The sequence below is a fragment of the Delphinapterus leucas genome, chromosome 1, assembly GCF_059928025.1.
Source record: "Delphinapterus leucas isolate spDelLeu-1000000601 "Yukka" chromosome 1, BTC_Dleu_Yukka2, whole genome shotgun sequence".
In the NCBI taxonomy this organism is placed as follows: Eukaryota; Metazoa; Chordata; class Mammalia; order Artiodactyla; family Monodontidae; genus Delphinapterus; species Delphinapterus leucas.
Genome location: NC_143129.1, coordinates 125,239,321 through 125,261,190, shown reverse-complemented (window position 1 = coordinate 125,261,190; position 21,870 = coordinate 125,239,321). Strand labels below are relative to the sequence as shown.

General features: G+C 34.4%; 1 protein-coding gene across 2 annotated transcripts in view; it reads right to left on the bottom strand.

Annotated features, from left to right (window-relative positions):
• The window catches only part of SLC44A5 (solute carrier family 44 member 5), a 99,014-nt gene that overhangs the window by 14,604 nt on the left and 62,540 nt on the right, over positions 1-21,870 (bottom strand). For both annotated transcript variants that reach the window (XM_022581073.2, XM_022581071.2), the window contains exons 9-14: positions 19,674-19,805; positions 16,053-16,152; positions 13,707-13,799; positions 13,126-13,213; positions 12,361-12,623; positions 11,763-11,857 (exon numbers count right to left, since the gene is read on the bottom strand). In XM_022581073.2, coding sequence (XP_022436781.2) covers positions 11,763-11,857; positions 12,361-12,623; positions 13,126-13,213; positions 13,707-13,799; positions 16,053-16,152; positions 19,674-19,805 — 771 coding nt within the window. The remainder of the gene's footprint in view (positions 1-11,762; positions 11,858-12,360; positions 12,624-13,125; positions 13,214-13,706; positions 13,800-16,052; positions 16,153-19,673; positions 19,806-21,870) is intronic.

Genomic DNA, 21,870 nt, shown 5'->3' with positions numbered 1-21,870 from the left:
CACCACCAGTCCCTCCCATCAAGAAACTTGCACAAGCATCTTAGATAGTCTCATCCACCAGAGGGCAGACAGCAGAAACAAGAAGAACTACAATCCTGTAGCCTGTGGAACAAAAACCACATCCACAGAAAGATAAGACAAGATGAAAAGGCAGAGGACTATGTGTCAGACGAAGGAACAAGATAAAACCCCAGAAAAACAACTAAATGAAGTGGAGATAGGCAATCTTCCAGAAAAAGAATTCAGAATAATGAGAGTGAAGATGATCCAGGACATTGGAAAAAGACTGGAGGCAAAGATCAAGAAGATGCAAGAAATGTTTAACAAAGACCTAGAAGAATTAAAGAACAAACAGAGATGAACAATACAATAACGGAAATGAAAACTACACTAGAAGGAATCCATAGCAGAATAACTGAGGCAGAAGAATGGGTAAGTGACCTGGAAGACAGAATGCTGGAATTCACTGCTGCAGAACACAATAAAGAAAAAAGAATGAAAAGAAATGAAGACAGCCTAAGAGACCTCTGGGACAACACAACATTAAACGCAACAACATTCACATTATAGGGGTCCCAGAAGGAGAAGAGAGAAAGGACTTGAGAAAATATTTGAAGAGATTATAGTCGAAAACTTCCCTAACATGGGAAAGGAAATAGCCACCCAAGTCCAGGAAGTGCAGAGAGACCCATACAAGATAAACCCAAGGAGAAACACGCCGAGACACATAGTAATCCAATTGGCAAAAATTAAAGACAAAGAAAAATTATTGAAAGCAGCAAGGGAAAAATGCTACCATACAAGGGAACTCCCATAAGGTTAACAGCTTATTTCTAGCAGAAACTCTACAAGCCAGAAGGGAGTGGCATGACATATTTAAAATGATGAAAGGGAAGAACCCACAACCAAGATTACTCTACCCAGCAAGGATCTCATTCAGATTTGATGGAGAAATCAAAAGCTTTACAGACAAGCAAAAGCTAACAGAATTCAGCACCACCAAACCAGCTCTACAACAAATGCTAAAGGAACTTCTCAAAGTGGGAAACACAAGAAAAGAAAAGGACCTACAAAAACAAACCCAAAACAATTAAGAAAATGGTAATAGGAACATACATATCAATAACTACCTTAAAGGTGAATGGATTAAATGCTCCAACCAAAAGACACAGGCTGGCTGAATGGATCCAAATCAAGACCCATATATATGCTGTCTACAAGAGACCCAATTCAGACCTAGGGACACATAAAGACTGAAAATGAGGGGATGGAAAAATATATTCCATGCAAATGGAAATCAAAAGAAAGCTGGAGTAGCAATACTCATATCAGATAAAATAGACTTTAAAATAAAGAATGTTACAAGAGACAAGGAAGGACACGACATAATGATCAAGGGATCAATCCAAGAAGAAGAAATAACAATTATAAATATATATGCACCCAACATAGGAGCACCTCAATACATAAGGCAACTGCTAACAGTTCTAAAAGAGGAAATCGACAGTAACACAATAATAGTGGGGGACTTTAACACTTCACTTACACCAATGGACAGATCATCCAAACAGAAAATTAATAAGGAAACACAAGCTTTAAATGACACAATAGACCAGATAGATTTAAATGATATCTATAGGACATTCCATCCAAAAAAGCAGATTACACTTTCTTCTCAAGTGTGCATGGAACATTCTCCAGGATAGATCACATCTTGGGTCACAAATCAAGCCTCAGTAAATTTAAGAAAATTGAAATCATATCAAGCATCTTTTCTGACCACAATGCTATGAGATAAGAAATCAATTACAGGGAAAATAACGTAAAAAACATAAACACATGGAGGCTAAACAATACATCACTAAATAACCAAGAGATCACTGAAGAAATCAAAGAGGAAATCAAAAAATACCTAGAGACAAATGACGATGAAAACATGATGATCCAAAACCTATGGGATGCAGCAAGAGCAGTTGTAAGAGGGAAGTTTATAGCAATACAATCCTACTTCAAGAAACAACAAACATCTCAAATAAACAATCTAACCTTACACCTAAAGGAAGTAGAGAAAGAAGAACAAACAACACCCAAAGTTAGAAGAAGGAAAGAAATCATCAAGATCAGAGCAGAAATAAATTAAATAGAAACAAAGCAAACAATAGCAAAGATCAATAAAACTAAAAGCTGGTTCTTTGAGAAGATAAACAAAACTGATAAACCATTAGCCAGACTCATCAAGGAAAGGAGGGAGAGGACTCAAATCAATAAAATTAGAAATGAAAAAGGAGAAGTTACAACAGACACTGCAGTAATACAAAGCATCCTAAGAGACTACTACAAGCAACTCTATGCCAATAAAATGGACAACCTGGAAGAAATGGACAAATCCTTAGAAAGGTATAACCTTCCAAGACTAAACCAGGAAGAAATACAAAATATGAACAGACCAATGTCAAGTAATGAAATTGAAACTGGGATTAAAGATCTTGCAACAAACAAAAGTCTAGGACCAGATGGCTTCACAGGTGAATTCTATCAAACATTTAGAGATGAGCTAACACCCATCCTTCTCAAACTCTTCCAAAAAACTGCAGAGAAAGGAATACTCCCAAACCCATTCTATGACGCCGCCATCACCCTGATACCAAAACCACAAAAAGATAATACAAAAAAAGAAAATTACAGACCAATATCACTGATGAATATAGATGCAAAAATCCTCAACAGAATACTAGCAAACAGAATCCAACAACACATTAAAAGGATCATACACCATGATCAAGTGGGATTTATCCCAGGGAGGCAAGGATTCTTCAGTATATGCAAACCAATCAATGTGATACACCATATTAACAAATTGAAGAAGAAAAACCATATGATCATCTCAATAGATGCAGAAAAAGCTTTTGACAAAATTCAACACCAATTTATGATAAAAACGCTCCAGAAAGTGGGCATAGAGGGAACCTACCTCAACATAATAAAGGCCATATATGACAAATCCACAGCAAACATCATTCTCAATGGTGAAAAACTGAAAGCATTTTCTCTAAGATCAGAAACACGACAAGGATGTCCAATCTCACCACTATTATTCCAACATAGTTTTGGAAGTCCTAGCCATGGAAATCAGAGAAGAAAAAGAAATAAAAGGAATACAAATTGGAAAAGAAGAAGTAAAACTGTCACTGTTTGCAGATGACATGATACTATACATAGAGAATCCTAAAGATGCCACCAGAAAACTACTAGAGTTAATCAATGAATTTGGTAAAGTTGCAGGATACAAAATTAATGCACAGAAATCTCTTGCATTCCTATACACGAATGATGAAAAATCTTAAAGAGGAATTAAGGAAACACTCCCATTTACCATTGCAACAAAAAGAATAAAATACCTAGGAATAAACCTACCTAGGGAGACAAAAGTCCTGTATGCAGAAAACTATAAAACAATGATGAAAGAAATTAAAGATGATACAAACAGATGGAGAGATATACCATTTTCTTGGATTGAGAGAATCAATATTGTCAAAATGACTCTGCTACCCAAAGCAATCTACAGATTCAATGCAATCCCTATCAAATTACCAATGGCATTTTTTACAGAAGTAGAACAAAAAATCTTAAAATCTGTATGGAGACACAAAAGACCCCAAATAGCCAAAGCGGTCTTGAGGGAAAAGAACGGAGCTGGAGCAATCAGACTCTCTGACTTCAGACTATACTACAAAGTTACAGTAATCAAGACAATATGGTACTGGCACAAAAACAGAAATATAGATCAATGGAACAGTATAGAAGACCCAGAGATAAACCCATGCACCTATGGTCAACTAATCTATGACAAAGGAGGCAAGGATATACAATGGAGAAAAGACAGTCTCTTCAATAAGTGGTGCTAGGAAAACTGGACAGCTGCATGTAAAAGAATGAAATTCGAACACTCCCTAACACCATACACAAAAGTAAACTCAAAATGGATTAGGGACCTAAATGTAAAACCAGACACTATAAAATTCTTAGAGGAAAACATAGGAAGAACACTCTTTGACATAAATCACAGCAAGATCTTTTTTGATCCACCTCCTAGAGTAATGGAAATATAAACAAAAATAAACACATAGGACCTAAGGAAACTTAAAAAGCTTTTGCACAGCAAAGGAAACTACAAACAAGGTGGAAAGACAATCCTCAGAATGGGAGAAAGTATTTGCAAACGAATCAATGGACAAAGGATTAATCTCCAAAATATATAAAGAGCTCATGCATCTCAATATTAAAAAAACAAACAACCCAATTCAAAAATGGGCAGAAGACCTAAATAGACATTTCTCCAAACAAGACATACAGATGGCCAGGAAGCACATGAAAAGCTGCTCAACATCACTAATTATTAGAGAAATGCAAATCAAAACTACAATGAGGTATCACCTCACAGCAGTGAGAATGGGCATCATCTGAAAATCTACAAACAACAAATGCTGGAGAGGGTGTGGAGAAAAGGGAACCCTCTTGCACTGTTGGTGGGAATGTAAATTGACACAGCCACTATGGAGAACAGTATGGAGGTTCCTTAAAAAACTAAAAACAGAATTACCATATGACCCAGCAATCCCACTACTGGGCATATACCCAGAGAAAACCATAATTCAAAAAGACACATGCATCCCAATGTTCATTGCAGCACTATTTACAATAGCCAGGACATGGAAGCAATCTAAATGCCCATCGACAGATGAATGGATAAAGAAGATGTGGTATATGTATACAATGGAATATTACTCAGCCATAAAAAGGTACGAAATTGGGTCGTTTCTAGAGACATGGATGGATATAGACTGTCATACAGAGTGAAGTAAGTCAGAAAGAGAAAAACAAATATCGTATGTTAATGCATGTATGTGGAACCTAGAAAAATGGTACAGATGAACCAGTTTGCAGGGCAGAAATTAAGACACAGATGTAAAGAACAAACGTATGGACACTACGTGAGGAAAGTGGTGGGGGGGGCGGGTAGTGGTGTGATGAATTGGGAGATTGGGATTGACATATATACACTAATATGTATAAAATGGATAACTAATAAGATCCTGCTGTATAAAAAAATAAATAAAAGAAAATTCAAAAAGAAAGGATTGATGAATTCAAAGACAAGGCAGTGGGATTCATCCAATTAGAGGAAGAAAAATTAAAAAGAATGTACTTTTTACATGTTACAAGAGGTCCCAGGAGAAGAAAGAGAAAGGGGCTGAAAATATATTCAAAGAAATAGTGATTGAAAACTTCCCTAACCTGGAAAATCAAAGAGACATCCACATCCAGAAAGCTCAAAGAATATCAATGTAAAGAGATCCATACTGACTCACATAAAATTAATTTTTAAAAGTTAAAAGGTGGGTAAATGCAGCAGGAGAAAAGCAACTTCTTATATTGCTTTTATATTAAGGGAATCCCCATAATACTATAAGCAGATTTTTCGGCAGAAAATTTGCATGCCAGAATGAGGTAGAATGATATGTTAAAAGTGTTGAAAGAAAAATCTGCTGACCAAGAAACTCTATCTATGTGGCAAAGTTGTCCTTCAGAATTGAAGGAGAGGTAAAAGTTTTCTAGACAAACAGAAGCTAAAAGTTTATCACCAGTAGACCAGCCTTACAAGAAATGTTAAAGGGATATCTTTAAGCTGAAACAAAAGGATGCTTATTAGTAACATAAAAATATATGAAAGTATAAAACTCACAGTAAAGGTAAATATACACTTAAATTCAAAATACTCTAAAATTGTAATGGTGGTAGGTAAATAACTTAGAACTACAGTATAAAGGTTAAAGACAAAGTATTAAAAAGGACTATAATTACATAACTTGTTAATGGATACACAATATAAAAAGATGTAAACTGTGATATCAAAAACATTGTAGTGGGCTTCCCTGGTGGCGCAGTGGTTGAGAGTCCGCCTGCCGATGCAGGGGACACAGGTTCGTGCCCCGGTCCAGGAAGATCCCGCATGCTGCGGAGCGGCTAGGCCCGTGAGCCATGGCCGCTGAGCCTGCGCGTCCGGAGGCTGTGCTCCACAACGGGAGAGGCCACAACAGTGAGAGGCCCGCATACCGCAAAAAAAAAACAACAACACTGTAGTATAAAATGTGTGTGTGAATATAAAACAGAGCTTTTGTATGCATTTGTAGTTAAGTTGTTATCAGCTTAAAGCACATTGTTATAAGTATAAAATATTTTCTGTAAGCCTCGTGATAACCACAAAGCAAAAACCTATAGTAGATACAAGAAAGGAATCAAAACATACCAGTACAGAAAATCATCAAATCACAAAGGAAGAGAGGAGTAGAGAAACAAAAACTATAAAACAGCCAGAAAATAGTTAACAAGATAGAAACAGTAAGTCCATAGCTATCAATAATTACAATTAATTGTAAATGGACTAAATTCTCCAATCAAAAGATATAGAGGGACTGAAAGAAATTTTTTTAAAAAGACTCAAATATATGCTACCTACAAGAGTCTCACTTCACCTTTAAAGACGTACTTAGACTGAAAGTAAAGGATTAGAAAAAGATTTTGCAGGCAAATGGAAACCAAAAGAAATCAGGTGTACCTATGCTTATATTAGTCAAAATAGACTTTAAGCCAAAAGCTGAAACAATACACAAAGGTCATTATACAATGAAAAAAGTGTCTATTTATCAAGGGGATATAAAAATTATAAATATTTATGCACCCAATATTGGAGCACCTAAATATATAAAGCAAATATAAACAGATATGAAGGAAGAAATAAATAGCAATATAATAATAGTAGGGAATTTCAAAATTTCACTTTCAACAATGGATAGATCATCCAGACAGAAAAGCACTGGACTTAACTACACATTAGACTAGAAGGACTTAACAGACATTTACAGTACATTCCATCCAACCACAGCAGAGTACACATTCTTCTAAAGTACACATGGGACATTCTCCAGGATAGATCATATGCTAGGTCACAAAACAAGTTTAATAAATGTAAGAAGTGTGAAATAATATCAAGCATCTTTTCCAAACACAGTGGTATGAAACTAGATATCAATTACAAGAAGAAAACTGGAAAATTCAATGTGTGGAGATTAAACAACATGCTACTGAACAACCAACAGGTCAAAGTATAAATCAAAAGGGAAATCAAAGAGTACCTTGAGACTAAAGAAAATGCAAACACAACATACCAAAATGTATGGAATGTAGCAAAGCAGTTCTAAGAGGGAAGTCCATAGCAATAAACACCTAAGTTAAGAAGAAAGAAAGATCTCAAACAACCTAATTTTTCGCCTCAAGGAATGAGAAAGAGAAAAAAAGAAGAAACTATGTACAAAGATAATAGAAGGATGGAAATAGTAAAGATCAGAGTGGAAATAAATGAAATAGAGACTTAAAAATAGGAAAGGTAAGTGAAACTACCAGCTGTTTTTTTGAAACATAAAATTGACAAACCTTTCACTAGACTAACTGAGAGAAAAGGAGTGAAGACTTAAATTCAGAAATGAAAGAGGGGACATTACAACTGATACCACACAAGTACGAAGGATCATAAGAGATGCTAGGAACAATCTTACACCAACAAATGGGACTACCTAGAAGAAATGGATGAATTCCTAGAAACATGGAACCTACCAAATTGAATCATGAAGAAATAGAAAATCTGAACAGATCAATTACTAGTAAAGATTTTGCATCAGTAATCAAAAACCTCCCAACGAAGAAAAGTCCAGGATCAAATGGCTTCACTTGTGAAATTCTACCAAACATTTGAAGAAGAATTAATACCAATTCTTCTCAAACTCTTTCAAACAATAGAAATGGAGAGAACATTTCCAAACACATTTTATGAGGCCAGCATGACCCTGATACCAAAGCCAGACAAGGCCACTGCAAGAAAAGAAAATTACAGGCCAATATCCTTGATGAACATAAATGCAAAAATCCTCAGCAAAATATTAGCAAATTGAATTCAATACTAGATTAAAAGAATCATATACCAAGATGAAGTAGGATTTATTCCAGGGATGCAAGTATGATTTAACATATGCAAATCAATAAATGTGATGCTCCACATTAACAAAATGAAGAAGGAAATCATGATTATCTCAATAGATGCAGAAAAATTACTTGACAAAATTCAACCTCCTTTAGTAATAAAAACTCTCAATAAACTGGTTATTGAAGGCCTCAACATAATCAAGACCATATGTGACAAGCCCACAGCTAACATCATACTCATTGGTGAAAAGCCAAAAGCTTTTCCTCTAAGATTAGGAACAACATAAGGATGCCTACTCTTGCCACTTTCTTCTTTTCTCTTTCTTTTTTTTTTTTTTTTTTTGCCACTTTTTTTCAATTTGGTACCTGGAAGTCCTAGCCAGAGCAATTAGACAAGTAAAAGAAATAAAAGGTATCCAAATCAGAAAGCAAGAAGTAAGACTGTCTCTGTTTGCAGATCACATGATATTATATATAGAAAACCCTATAGTGTCCACCAAAAAAATATTTAAGCTAATACATGAAATCAGTAAAGTTTCAGGAAATAAAATCAATATACAAAAATCAGTTGCCTTTCTATACACCAACAACTAACTATTGGAAAGAGAAATCAAGAGTAAAATTTCATTTACAATTGCATGAAAACAATAAAATACCTAGGAATAAATTTAAATGAGGAGGAGAATTATTGGGTTGACCAAAAGTTTGTTCTGGCTTTGCCATGTTATGGAAAAACCGAAATGAACTTTTTCGCCAACCCAATATTTGTGCATTGAAAACTGTGAGCTGTAGACAAAAGAAATTGAAGAAACAAATAAGTGGCAAATATTCCATGTTCATGGATTGGAAGAATTAATATTGTTAAAATGTTCGTACTACCCAAAGTGATCTACAAATTTCATGCAATCCCTATCAAAATTTCAATGCCATTTTTCACAGAAATAAAAAAAAAATCCTAAAATTTGCATGAAACCACAAAAGATCCAAATAACCAAAGCAATCAAGAAAGAATAACAAAGCTAAAGGCATTACACTTTCTGATTTCAAACTCTATTACAAAGCTATAGTAATAAAACAGTATGGTATCAGTATGAAAATAGACACATAGATGAATGGAAGAGAATAGAGAGCCCAGAAATAACCCATGCAATATGGTTAATTAATTTTTGACAAAGGAGTCAAGAATATATAATGGGGAAAGGATATTCTCTTTAATAACTGGTGCTGGGAAAACTAGACATCTACATGCAAAAGAGTGAAATTGGACCTTTATCTTACACCATACACAATAATCAACTCAAAATGGATTAAAGACTTGAAAGTAAAACCTGAAACCTAGAAGATTTTATAGTTGTAAGCTCCTTGACATTGGTCTTGGCAATGATTTTTTGGATTTCACACCAAAAGCAAAGGCAACAAACGCAAAAATAAACAAGCGAGACTACATCAAACTAAAAAGCTTCTGCACAGCAAAGGAAACCATCAACAAATGAAAAAGTGACCTACTGAATGGGAGAAAATATTTGCAAACCACATATGTAATAAGGAGTTAATATCCAAAATATACAAGGAATTTATAGAACTCAACAGCAAAAAACACACAAATAACCCAATAAAAAATGGGCAAAGAACCTGAATAGACATTGTTTCAAAGAAGACATAAAAATGGCCAATAGGTGCATGAAAAGTGCTCAACATTATTATCAGAGATATGCAAATCGAAACCTCAGTGAGATATCACCTCATACCTGTTAGGATATCTCTTATCAAAAAGACAAGAGATAACAAGTGTTGGTAAGGATGAAGAGAAAAGGGAACCCTTGTACACTGTTGGTAGGAATGTAAATTGATTACTCCATTGTGGAAAACAGTACGGAGGTTACTCAAGAAATTAAAAATAGAACTACTATATGATCCAGTGATTCTAGTTCTGTATATATATAATTGGAGGAAACAAAATCACTATCTTGAAGAGATATTTGTACTCCAATGTTCACTGCAGCATTATTTACAGTATCTAATGTATGGAAACAACTTAAGTGTCATTAAATGGATCAATGGATAAATTACGTTATATATACAAAATGGAATATTATTCAGCCTTAAAAAGAAAGAAATCCTGCTTTTGCAATAACATGGATGAACCTGAAGGGCATTATGCTAAGTGAAATAAGCCACACAAAAACAAATATGCATGGTATTGCTTATACGTAGGGAAAAAATGTTGAATGCATGTAAATAGAATAGAATGGTGGTTGCCATATGCTGGGAGTGGGAGAAATTGGGAGAGGCTGGTAAAAGGGTACAAACTTTCAGTTATAAGATGACTAAGGTATTAGGATCTAATGTAGAACATGGTGAGTATAGTTGAGTATACTGTATTGTATAATTGAAATTTGCTAAGAGAGTAGAACTTAAGCATTCACACCAAAAAAGGAAAAAATAAAGGAAGTATATGAGGTGGACAGATGTGTCCCACCTTAAATGTGGGAATCCTTTCACAGTGTATATGTGTATTAAATCATCATGTTGTACACTTTAAAAATATTACAATTTTATTTGTCAATTATACCTCAATAAAGCTGAAAAAAATTTACTTAATTTAAAAAATCCCTTGTCCATGTTGAAATAGGTTGTTTGTTTATTGTTGAGTTGTAGGAGTTACTTATATATTCTCATTAGTTGCTTATCTGATATATGACTTGCAAATATCTCCTCCCATTCTGTGGGTTGTCTTTTCACTCTCTTGATAGTGTCCTTTGATGCACAGACTTTTTTTTTTTTGATGAATTCTAATTTATATTTTTTTCTTTTGTTACCTGTATTTTTGGTGTCATATCATCATTAAAATGATCATTAAAATAATGAAACCATCATTAAATCCAATGTCAAGAAGATTTCTTCCTATGCTTTCTTCTAAGGCTTTTATAGTCTTAGCTTTTATGTTTAAGTCTTTGATCCATTTTGAATTAATTTATGTATATTGTGTAAAGTAAGGGTCCAACTTCATTCTTTTGAATGTAGATATCCAGTTTTCCTAGTAACATTAGCTGAAAAAAACTCTCCTTCCCCCACTGAATAGTCTTATATGTGAGCATTTATTTTAGGGCTGTCTATTCTTTTCCAGGTCTATATGTCTGTCCTTACACCAGTGCCACACTGTTTTGATTACTGTAGCTTTGTATTAAGTTTTGAAATCAGGAAATGTGAGTGTTCCAACTTGGTTGCTCTGTTTCAAGATTATTTTGATAATTAATAATAAAATATTTTAAAGTACAACCCAAGCAGAGTTTATGTGTTTGTAAACTGTATGTGTTATGTATGAAGATTTATGCCAATGGCCACATTTATATTTTAAGCCTGACCTGTCCTGAGCTCTAGACTTGGAACCGCCTGACATCTCCACCATGCTTCTCAATATTAACAGGTCAAAAACACAGTTTTAAATCTCTTCTTTGAAATTTGTTTCTACTGGTTTCCATATCTTAATAAATAGCATCACACATTTTTACTCTATTTTACCATTGCTCCCCACACCCCCCCACCATATTCCATCCCTCAAGTCCTATTGGCTTTTCCTTCCAAACATCTCCCCAATCTGACCACATCCATCCTTATTACTGTGTCCAAGTTACAGTCATTATGTCCCCCTCAACCCCCTGACCCAATCTGTTCTATTCACAGAAGTCAGGAAGTCTGAGAAAAGATGAATTCTGGAATCTTACGTTTAAGACGTTTGTCCAAGTATTCTAGGATTAATCTGAACATTTGAACTACTGCAAGAATTAAAGATCCAAATGCTAGGGATCCAGTGTGATATCTGGGCAAAGATAAAATGAGAATAAAAGTTAAAATATTTTTACTATTAACTAAAAGGATGTTAGTTAATTTTTATTGGTAAAAGGGATCTGCAGAAGGATTGATAGGAAAGAGCTTCTTATACTCTCTTATTCAGATTGACAAAGGTCTCCATAGAGGATTTTAAACCATAGACATCCATTTTGCACTTCATCTATGAAAATGATACCAATAGCCTGTCATCTTATGATGATTTTATGTTTGAGCTGAGCAATGAAGAAACACAGACAAGTTAGTCCTTAATCTTTAATTTGGTGCCCTCCCCTACCTCTTCTCTCCAGTAACCTTTTAGAAGGATATTGGCCTGGGTAGGGATTATAAAACTGTGGCTATAAAACCAGACAAAGCCAGTGGACATCTATGAATCTTGAATTATACCTCTGACCTCAAGTACTTTGCCACTTGAATTATAAACACATTAAACATAACTGGGAAGATAGGTGTAGGTTTCAGTGTGAAACTTACCTTATGGCTCGTCCAAATGCAGTAAAAAGTGGATATGGTGGGATGTCATCAGGTTTTTTCAAGGCCCAGTAATAAGAAGCAAAGGCACCAGCAAGGGCACACTGACCCAATGCAATGACAAAATTTATAAGCCAGAGAAAGACAAATAGATTGAATATCTGGAAGGCAGTGATATATTGATGGTACAGGCTCTTTCCACCATAGAAAGCAAAACGACACTGAGCCCCAGGGCAAGCTTTGGCAATTTCAGTTGTATTAAAAATCTGCACTCAGGAAAAAAAAAACAAAACACGAATAATATAATATTAAGTGCTATTCCAAGATAACACCTTCCTTGCCTTCTCTTGTGTGGCCCCCAATTGCATATCTTGCTTTTTTCCTATTAGCTTCTGCTGTCATTTCTATTTTCTATAACATCACTTTATACAATTCTTTAATGAGCTCTGGAAAGTACCTCATTTTTCCATCGTATGTTCATCAGTCTGCATCCACTATAATTTCACATTTATTAGTGTTGTTGTTGACTGTGCCTGCTTCTTAGGTGTATGACAGGACAAGTGAGCTCAGGAAATAGCAGTGCCTTCTCTCTATTCTGCCTACCGTTTTCAGTGCTCTCCTGCTAACACCCGACCCACCCTCCCCTTCTCTACAGTGATCCTCATCAATGCACATGGTCTCTATTTCAGGATGATTCCTACCACTACTGCTAGATGAAATAGAGTAGAATTCTGTATTGCAGTAAATAAAAGAGTTTCTTTTACTTACCTCTGGATTACAGGTTTTATTTTCATGTTTACATTGCCCCTCTGGGGCTATGACTTTGTATATAGGTACCCCTGATGTAGCCAAGTAACTGAGTGAACTCTGTTAAGGATAAATTATTTGCTGGTAGATTGAATGTAAATGGACAAGAAAGTAATGCAAATAACTCAAAAGTCCACTGAAAGATTAATTTCAAAAAACTAATCTTTTAACAATTCATTCATTTTCAGAACCAGAGTAATATAACGTGGGTCAGCTCCACTGAGCGGCCCCTTAAAAACAGTGAAATATAAAAAGATTTTTTTACGTATTGCAAAGGAGGAGTGAGGAGTACCACATGTGAAGACAAAATAAAACAAAATGTACCATGTGACCTATCTGAGGGGAAATTCAATTGGTACACTGAAACATTTTTAGAGATTAGCAATCATAATCTCCATCATAATCACCATCACCATCATCATCACCATCATATCAATTATATCTTTAGGATGTTCCTAGTCTTTCCCGGATGGAAACAAACTCCTAGCTCCTGAATAGTAGTGTGTACCTGAGGTTTGAAGGAGTCAGTTACCAAAGGATACACGGCTATCACAGCCCAGTAGGAAATGCAGATTGAGAGGAAAATGAAAGTTAAAACTGGATAAATTAAGGTAGTAGGGATGTATCCAATGGCTCTAAAATAAAACAAATAGTTGAAACTGAAAATGATCCAGTTATAATTTCTCAATTAAAATTTTATCTGTTAGAACTATAAATAAGCCTTTGACTGAATTCATTCCAAGAACAGTGGTAATAACCATCAACTCTTTTTTGCTGATGTATACTTAGTTGGTTTTAAAATTTTATTTATTCATGTTTAGTAAGTTAGAGGCATTCTTTCAATGCTCATGTTTGATTCCTGCCAAAAGTTCCCCAAACCTTCTCCTCTTTGGTTATTTCTGGCTGACGCATAAATATTTGATGCATTATAATCATGGTATTTCTCCCTTTTCCTTAGACTTTTAAAATTAGAGAGGACCTTGATGATCATCTGATCAAATGGGAGAATCCATTCCTAATTTAAGAATCCCTTCTGAACTATCTTCAAAACATGTTCATTAGTCTCTGGTGATCTCACTGAGTGAAAGGAACTTACTTTTATATGACACAGCTTATTCTATTTTCTTAACCAAAGTATTAGAAAGTCCTTCCTTATCTGCCTGCATGTAATTCACATCCACCACCTTCTGGAGAAGAAAGGACCACCTTTTCCATACAGCAACCCTTCAAGCAACTCATTATTCTTTTATTCTCCAGGGTAATAATTCTTTTGATATTTCCTCCTAAGATATGGTTTCTAAAATATTCATATCCTAATTGCCCTATAATCTTTTCAGCATATGATACTGAATTAACCCTATGCTGTTTGATACAGCCACTGAGAACTATGATGGAACTATTTCCACTCCTAATGCACTGACACATTTTAGATTCATTTTTGTATTTGTTACCTTCGCCACCTCACTATTTGGGCTATGCTATTCTCTCTTTTCCCCAGACACTGCTGTTCAGTGAATTATTGGGCATCCCTATGTTTACCCTGTATTCTCATGCACATTTATTCCAGCTCTTATTTTCCCTTGAAAAAAATTATTAACCAGTCACAGTAGTAATTGCCGTTTAACACACACACACACACACACACACATTTAGAGGCATAGCAGCGGGATAAGTGAATTGTACAATATCATATTATTTAAGAAATAACCCAGCAAATCAGTAGTTTTCAGTGGCTAATGATAGGGCTTCAGTTATTGTGGGAAGGAGAGAGTTTAATTTAACAAACTGCTTGTTAACTATTTCAAACACTGGCTTTAGGTGGCACTATTATTATTATAGATGATGATTTTGTTAAAACAATCCTTAAAGACTATTTAAAATAATTTGGTCCTTGGCCATTAACACCTCAGTTTCCATCATTCTAAATAGAGAACATGACCTATTGGCTTTGTAATAACACTTTCCTTGCTGTTTCCATGCATTATTCAAAAGTTTAAAGTATTATCCTCAAGTGACCTTTTGGAATAGTTTAGAAACTGTAGGTGTTATTACCTCACAACATGAATTTTATGAAAAACTGTTTATTCTGTAGCATTTTATTATTTATTTTTTATTTTGCGGTATGCGGGCCTCTCACTGTTGTGGCCTCTCCTGTTGCAGAGCACAGGCTTCGGATGCGCAGGCTCAGTGGCCATGGCTCACGGGCCCAGCCGCTCTGCGGCATGTGGAATCTTCCCAGACCGGGGCACGAACCCGTGTCCCCTGCATCGGCAGGCGGACTCTCAACCACTGCGCCACCAGGGAAGCCCCTATTCTGTAGCATTTTAAAGTAAAAATGGCTCTGGGTATAAAATGTTCCTGAATTGAGAGCTGTAGATACAAAATGTACAGTCTGGTAGTGCTAGGACCAATTATTCTGTCTACTAGCAAGTTTTGTTATTTATACAAAACTAGCAAGAGCACATAATTGACTTTATAGAATTATGGTGATTTAAAGTTCTGCAAATGATCTCAACCATTAATATTAACATATGACTCAGTATGGGAATAATATAACATAACTAACTTTTATATAGCACTTTATCACTTTCACATAAGTTATCCTCCTAACATATATTTGGTGTTTAAAAAAAAAAGTGCTAGTGCATAGAATACATGAGTTTTAGCTTTATTTTACCCTATGATAATTGAGGTTTGGGGATTTTGAAAGATTTGTTAGCATGAAGTTTTTAATACGTGGAAGAGTCTGAACTTGAACAAGTCTTCTTGAATGGAAAGCAGATTTACCAAGCCATCTTAAAGGGAAAATAGTCTGGGGCATCAACAAATAAGCAGTGACCGATATGACATTGATATACAGTATATGAGTTTCTCCATCAAGGCCTTACTTGCTCCCCTCCTTCAGCAGGGCAATGGAGATGCGGATTCGGTCCCTGAGGAAGATCAGCATGAGGATGATGAACACTTCAAGGATGCAGAGTATTATCACTTTAAACAGGGGGAAAAAAAAAATAGTGTGCGATTCAAATCAATCCCAAAAGCAACCTTTCTCTGCAAAAGTTAGGACTGATCTTCATGATTATTTCTACCAATTCTGACACTTCATAATTTAAGCAGTGCTACCTCTCCAAAAATGCCAGTTTTAGAAATTTGCTTTCAAAACCTCCCAGAAACGCTAAAAAAAAATCTAGATTAAAACTTTTAGCTAGAGTTTAAACAACTCAGTTGGACAGGCTTCATTTTATCTATGGAAACATTTCACACCATTTGTAGAAATGAGAAAATAGGCATGGAAGAAAGGAAGGGCTGCTTTAGGCAACTCTATTTTAGATGTTTTCACTTTCACTCTTTTGAGTAAGAGAATCATTACAGAAGAAAATTTCTGGACTGCCTCCCCAGTCACAGTGCCTCTTAATTAATTGATCTTGCTGATGGACGGGGTGGGTTCTGAGATGCCACATTTTAAGTTTCACACTCCACCTATCATGGCTGCCATTGATGAAATCAGAGTGTAAACCCAACCCAAGTTGTGTAATAATAAGTCTCAGAATTAGAATTAAGGGAACCTAGTTCGGTTTTGAATTGAAGTTTATAAACCTCTTGAACTAAGAGTTATACACATTTAATAAACTGTGTAAAAACCATCTTTATGTGAAGTAAGTGAACCTGCAAAAGAAAGAATAAAATGTATATGTGTAAAGAAAGAGAGCAAGTGGAGGAAATCTTGGCTCCTTTTTGGCTTTTTGTTTCCTGGATCCACATACACTTGAAAGTCCAGCTGCTTTTCTGCTGCTTTGAGTTTGGTGAGACACTTCTATATTCTTAGAATAAATACCCCTGCCTTGCCTCCAGCTTGTTCCTTTGTTTCTTTTTACTTAAAGCCAAACAGTCCTAATTACTATATTTCCTCAATTCTAAGACATACCTTCAATTTAGTAATATCCTTTCAGGAAAAGTAAAGAAATCCTTTATTAAATATCTATTCATTGATTATAAAATGCATCCTGACCTCAGAGATGTTAAAAAGTGAAAAGGTATGGATCCTAAATTAAGGAAATATAGTACTGCTAATAACAAAATCTGAAATTATAAAAGAAACTTAATGGAAAGTTAAATTAAATTCCTACCCATGAAAGAATCCGTTCTAACGTTCTTGCTAGATAGTTATTCCGCTTATGTCTGAACACTTCCAGCAATAGGGCGCTCATTATTTCATTCTATTGTTATACCACTGAGATTCGGATGATACATCCCACTTAAGTTAGTATCTCCAAGTAAGTAGAAATCAGTTAACCCAGAGATGTGAGAGGATCTTAGTAAGGTATCATCTTGCTACTACATCTTCTTTTAGTTAAACGATGTATTTATGTTTTTATGCAAATTTGATTCTCTTAAAACTAAACTGAGTCCAAAATTGTGGAGTATACCCATATTAACCTAAAATCACTATCTTCTTTGGACAAACTTAAGAATATGAAATATATCAGTCACTTTATGTTCTGAAATTGCATTGAAAAAGAACATTGCATATTAAATTTGTACCTTTACAAAATTACATATTTTAAATGGTTATATTAGAGAAATTTAACTGTCTTTTGAATTTATATATTATATTCCCTCCTTTTGTTTGAGCAAGAGCAAACAATAGAAACATATTTTTTGAGCCCCTAGAGAGAAGCTGGTATAAATCTAACTTTACCAAGGAGGCTGGGATAATTAATAGAAATGAGAATAGAACCATCTCCTAACACAATCCAAGACTCATAAAAATTATAATTTTTGCATGTATAACTGCATATTTTTAGTGTTTCTGTCAATTAGTATAATTTCATACGTATACTCTTGTCTCTGGTGCCTAGGATTTCATCAAACACAGAGCAAGTAATCAATGTCTGATAAATGCGTTGTGAAAGCTAACACTCATTTGAGGAAAGATAAGTATTGCTAAACTTGAAAATAAAAGCAAGCCCTGTTTTCTCCTCAAAGTACCTCTCAACTTCTCCAATGGCAGATTCTGATCATCTCAATGATTTTTGTGTTGAAGGTCCTTAAGAGACAGCAGCAGGATGACCATAGAACCTGTAACTAAGATCCATCTGAGAGTAAAACTAGAGGTCTCAATACATAATGGATGAGATTTGTCATCTTTAGATATGACAGATGACAGTAAATGGACTGCTGAGGAGATATGGAATCACTCAAATTCAGCAAAAGTAATGAGGATTTAAGTTCTAAGACACCTGATTTTTATAGTTAAAAAAAATGGCTATCAATGAAGTTCTTCTGAAACATATTTGAAAAAATAATGTGCTATGTGAAGGGAATTAGCTGTGTGAGGGCTAGAAATGGGAACCCAAAGAGCAAGAATTTGGCATTTTGATCTAGTACTATCCAAGGAACACAGAAAAACTGAATTTGGCAGACAAAAGAATCTGGTGGGGGCTTCTGTGCAGCAGGGCTAGCTCATCAAGCTTGGCATGAGCCTTAAGAAAACATTTCTCAAGACTATCCAAGGGTCTCTGCTAAAAAACTTTCTCACTAGTGATCTGATTCCCCATATGCCTTGACCCCAGGAAAGCAGTGTCCTAGGTGGTATATATGTCTGTATTCTGGTCACAGAGAGAGTACCCTAATAGTTTTAACGAATAAAAAGGCACTCTGGTGACATGTTGTGAGCCTGTCCCTGATGACTTTTGGGTGAAGTGGCAAAATTAAGTTTTCAGATTTATGGTGATGGGATCCATGCTGGAATCATGATACTCTCCAAGATACTGCCCCCCTCTTAGGCTACCTCTGGGCTCCTTACCAGGCATCCTCAAACTTGTCTTCCCTGGCTCTCTAACTTCAACAACATATGAAGATGAAATATTTTTAAAGCACCATGTAATTACAGATCATCTTTAAAATCTTGAATAAATAACATGAATCTCTGTAAAGTGCAAGGAATAGTATAATAAAACCATTCTAGAAATAGAGGATTGAAGCCATCTCTGAAATCATCTAGCTTTTAAAATATTTGTTAATATTACCCTTAACTAACTCAATCTAAATAAACATTTCAAAAATGTAAATTTCTTTTCAGTTATTTATTATTCCAATTCTATAACAAGTTGTTTAAAAGTCCTGCTATGAAAAATTTGTTGCTTATTTTTCTTTTTCCTTTTTCTATTTTTAAAAACAAGTTTGAAAAATCAAGCATTTTTTTCCTTTTAAAATACCTTTCTTGGATATCAGATTAATGGCTATAAACGTCTATATCCAACCCATTTTAAGTTGAAGGCAAATAGCTTGAGATCATTGTAAAGTAACATTTTCCTAGATTATATAATAAATTCCCCTCAATGACTTTTCCATTTATTGTAGCTAATATTATTATAGACACACTTATTTTAATGACATTAGCAATAAGTATATTTTAACAAGTTATACCAACCCAAATTTTCCTTTACACAAAAAGATGCTTTCTTGTTATTACAATTTTAACAAACAAGTTTTTAAAATCCACTCACTAAATGCGAACCATGTTTGTTTCAGTTGAAAGTACATGCTTATATCAGTCTGAATCCCGATGTGAAATACAGTTAAGTGAGAATTTGGCTGTCCCTGAAGATTGCTGTATTCCCGGTAACAGTGCCATATTCCTTGAAAAGGAGAGAAAAGTAGACTAATATAAAATGCTATTTTCTGAAATATAAGCTATACACTTATAACACATATCTACATGAAATTGATCAGCATGGTCATTTTTACAAAGGCAAGATTCATATTTCAAATTAAATATTTTATGTGTATCTAATAGTCTAAATGTGCTACTGTATTCAGTATAAATGTTTTCAGTATTTGTCTGGATGACTGTGGCAACATCTGGCTTTAAATGACCTTTTAAATAGAAACAACCTTAATGTCCATCAATAGCGATTGGTTAAAAAAATTATGGTATATTTGTACAGTAGAATACTGCATTTCCATATAAAGATGAGAAAGTCTAGTGTTAGTGAATGATCACCAGATGTTTTGTTAAGTGGAAAAAAGAAAAGTACAAAATGATATAAAAATATGCTATAATTCATATAAGAAGTCAGAACTATATATATTTTCTTATACACACGTAAAGTATCTCTGGGAGGATACATAGAAATACAATATTTTTTGCTTCCAGGGAGGGAAACTTGGTGACTAAGGAGTAGAATGAGAAGGAAAATTTTCACTGTATAAACTTTTTATCTTTTAACATATAATCTATTTAAAAAGCAAATTAAAAAAATCAGTTAAGTTGAAAAAAGCCTTGTGAAATCTTTTCGATGGTGAAGGAATGTCTTGATGGAACTGTCTAAAAGCATATTCTTATCAAAGATTGTGTCCAGGCAAGGCAAACATGGACTTACTGTATTTTCCCCAAGACTCTGTGTTTCAAACTGTATATGACTTTTCACATGGTCTAGATAAAGTGGGAGTAGAAAACAGAGTTAAGAGGCCTATTTATTTTAATGACCCATGGGTCTGGATTAGGTCCGTTGGATATGTTCTAGCAATAATGAGGAAAATAGCTTTTAAAACCTCTAACTGTAAACTAACCGTTTTTTTTCCTAGATACAAGGTGAGAGGGTATGGCCCATGGAAAGACAAAAAACTAAATTAGAAATGACAGTTGTTTCTCAAAGAAATATAAGATAAATCCCTTCCTTTTAGGCATTGCTTTCCCTGTGAATTTTTAAAAATTCCTTTAAAAATGCTTTATGGAATATTTGATACATACAAAATTATATGTAATGCAGATGTTGGTTTTAAAGCATACAGTAAAATAAACACATATGAATGTATCACCTATCTTAAGATTTTATCATCCTAATTTTGCTCTAATTACACAAAATAAAATTTTTTCTTCTACCTGAGATTTTCATCCTATCATACCTACTGCCTCTCCCTGCCGAAGAACAATTATTCTGAATCCTGTGCTTATTATTCTCTTATTTTAGCAGAAAGATATGTTGAAATATCTCCTTAAGGGGTATTTATATCCCATAAAGTTTTATTATTTATTGATTTATTATTAATTCTTATAGTTCTATGACTTTTGAGGCTATTATTAGATGCATACATGTTTAGAATTAGTATATCTTTTTAGTAAACTGTATCCTTTATATCCCTAGCAATGCTTTTCATTCCAAAATCTATTTTGTCTGATATTATTATGGCTACTGCAGCTTTCTTTTGGTTAATGATTGCTAGTATATTTTTATCTATCCCTTCACTTTGAAACTTCCAATTTCCTTATGTTTTGTGTAACTTATGTAAATAGCACGGCTCCAGTTTTTATATTTATATCTTAATCTGACCTGACAATCTCTGTATTCTAAACGATGAGCTTAATAAATTTATATTTAATGTATTGCTATACTTATTTTTCAACCTTCTTACTTTTTGCTTTTCCTGTTCCACTTTGTATCTGTACTTCTTTTCTTCCAATTCTTGTCCTTTAAAAATTGATCAGTTTTTGTTTGTTTATTTATATTCTATTTTTCCCCTCTACTGGTTCAGAGATGTCTTCTCTGTTTTTAGAATAAATTACCCTTGAAAATTGACTATGTGTACTTACTAACCAAGTCTAAAGTCAACACAAGGAAATACAAGAAACTTAGATTACTCAGTAATCACCCCAGTCTGATTATTCCTCTGTATTTTACTTATGTACAGTTAGACCTCAAA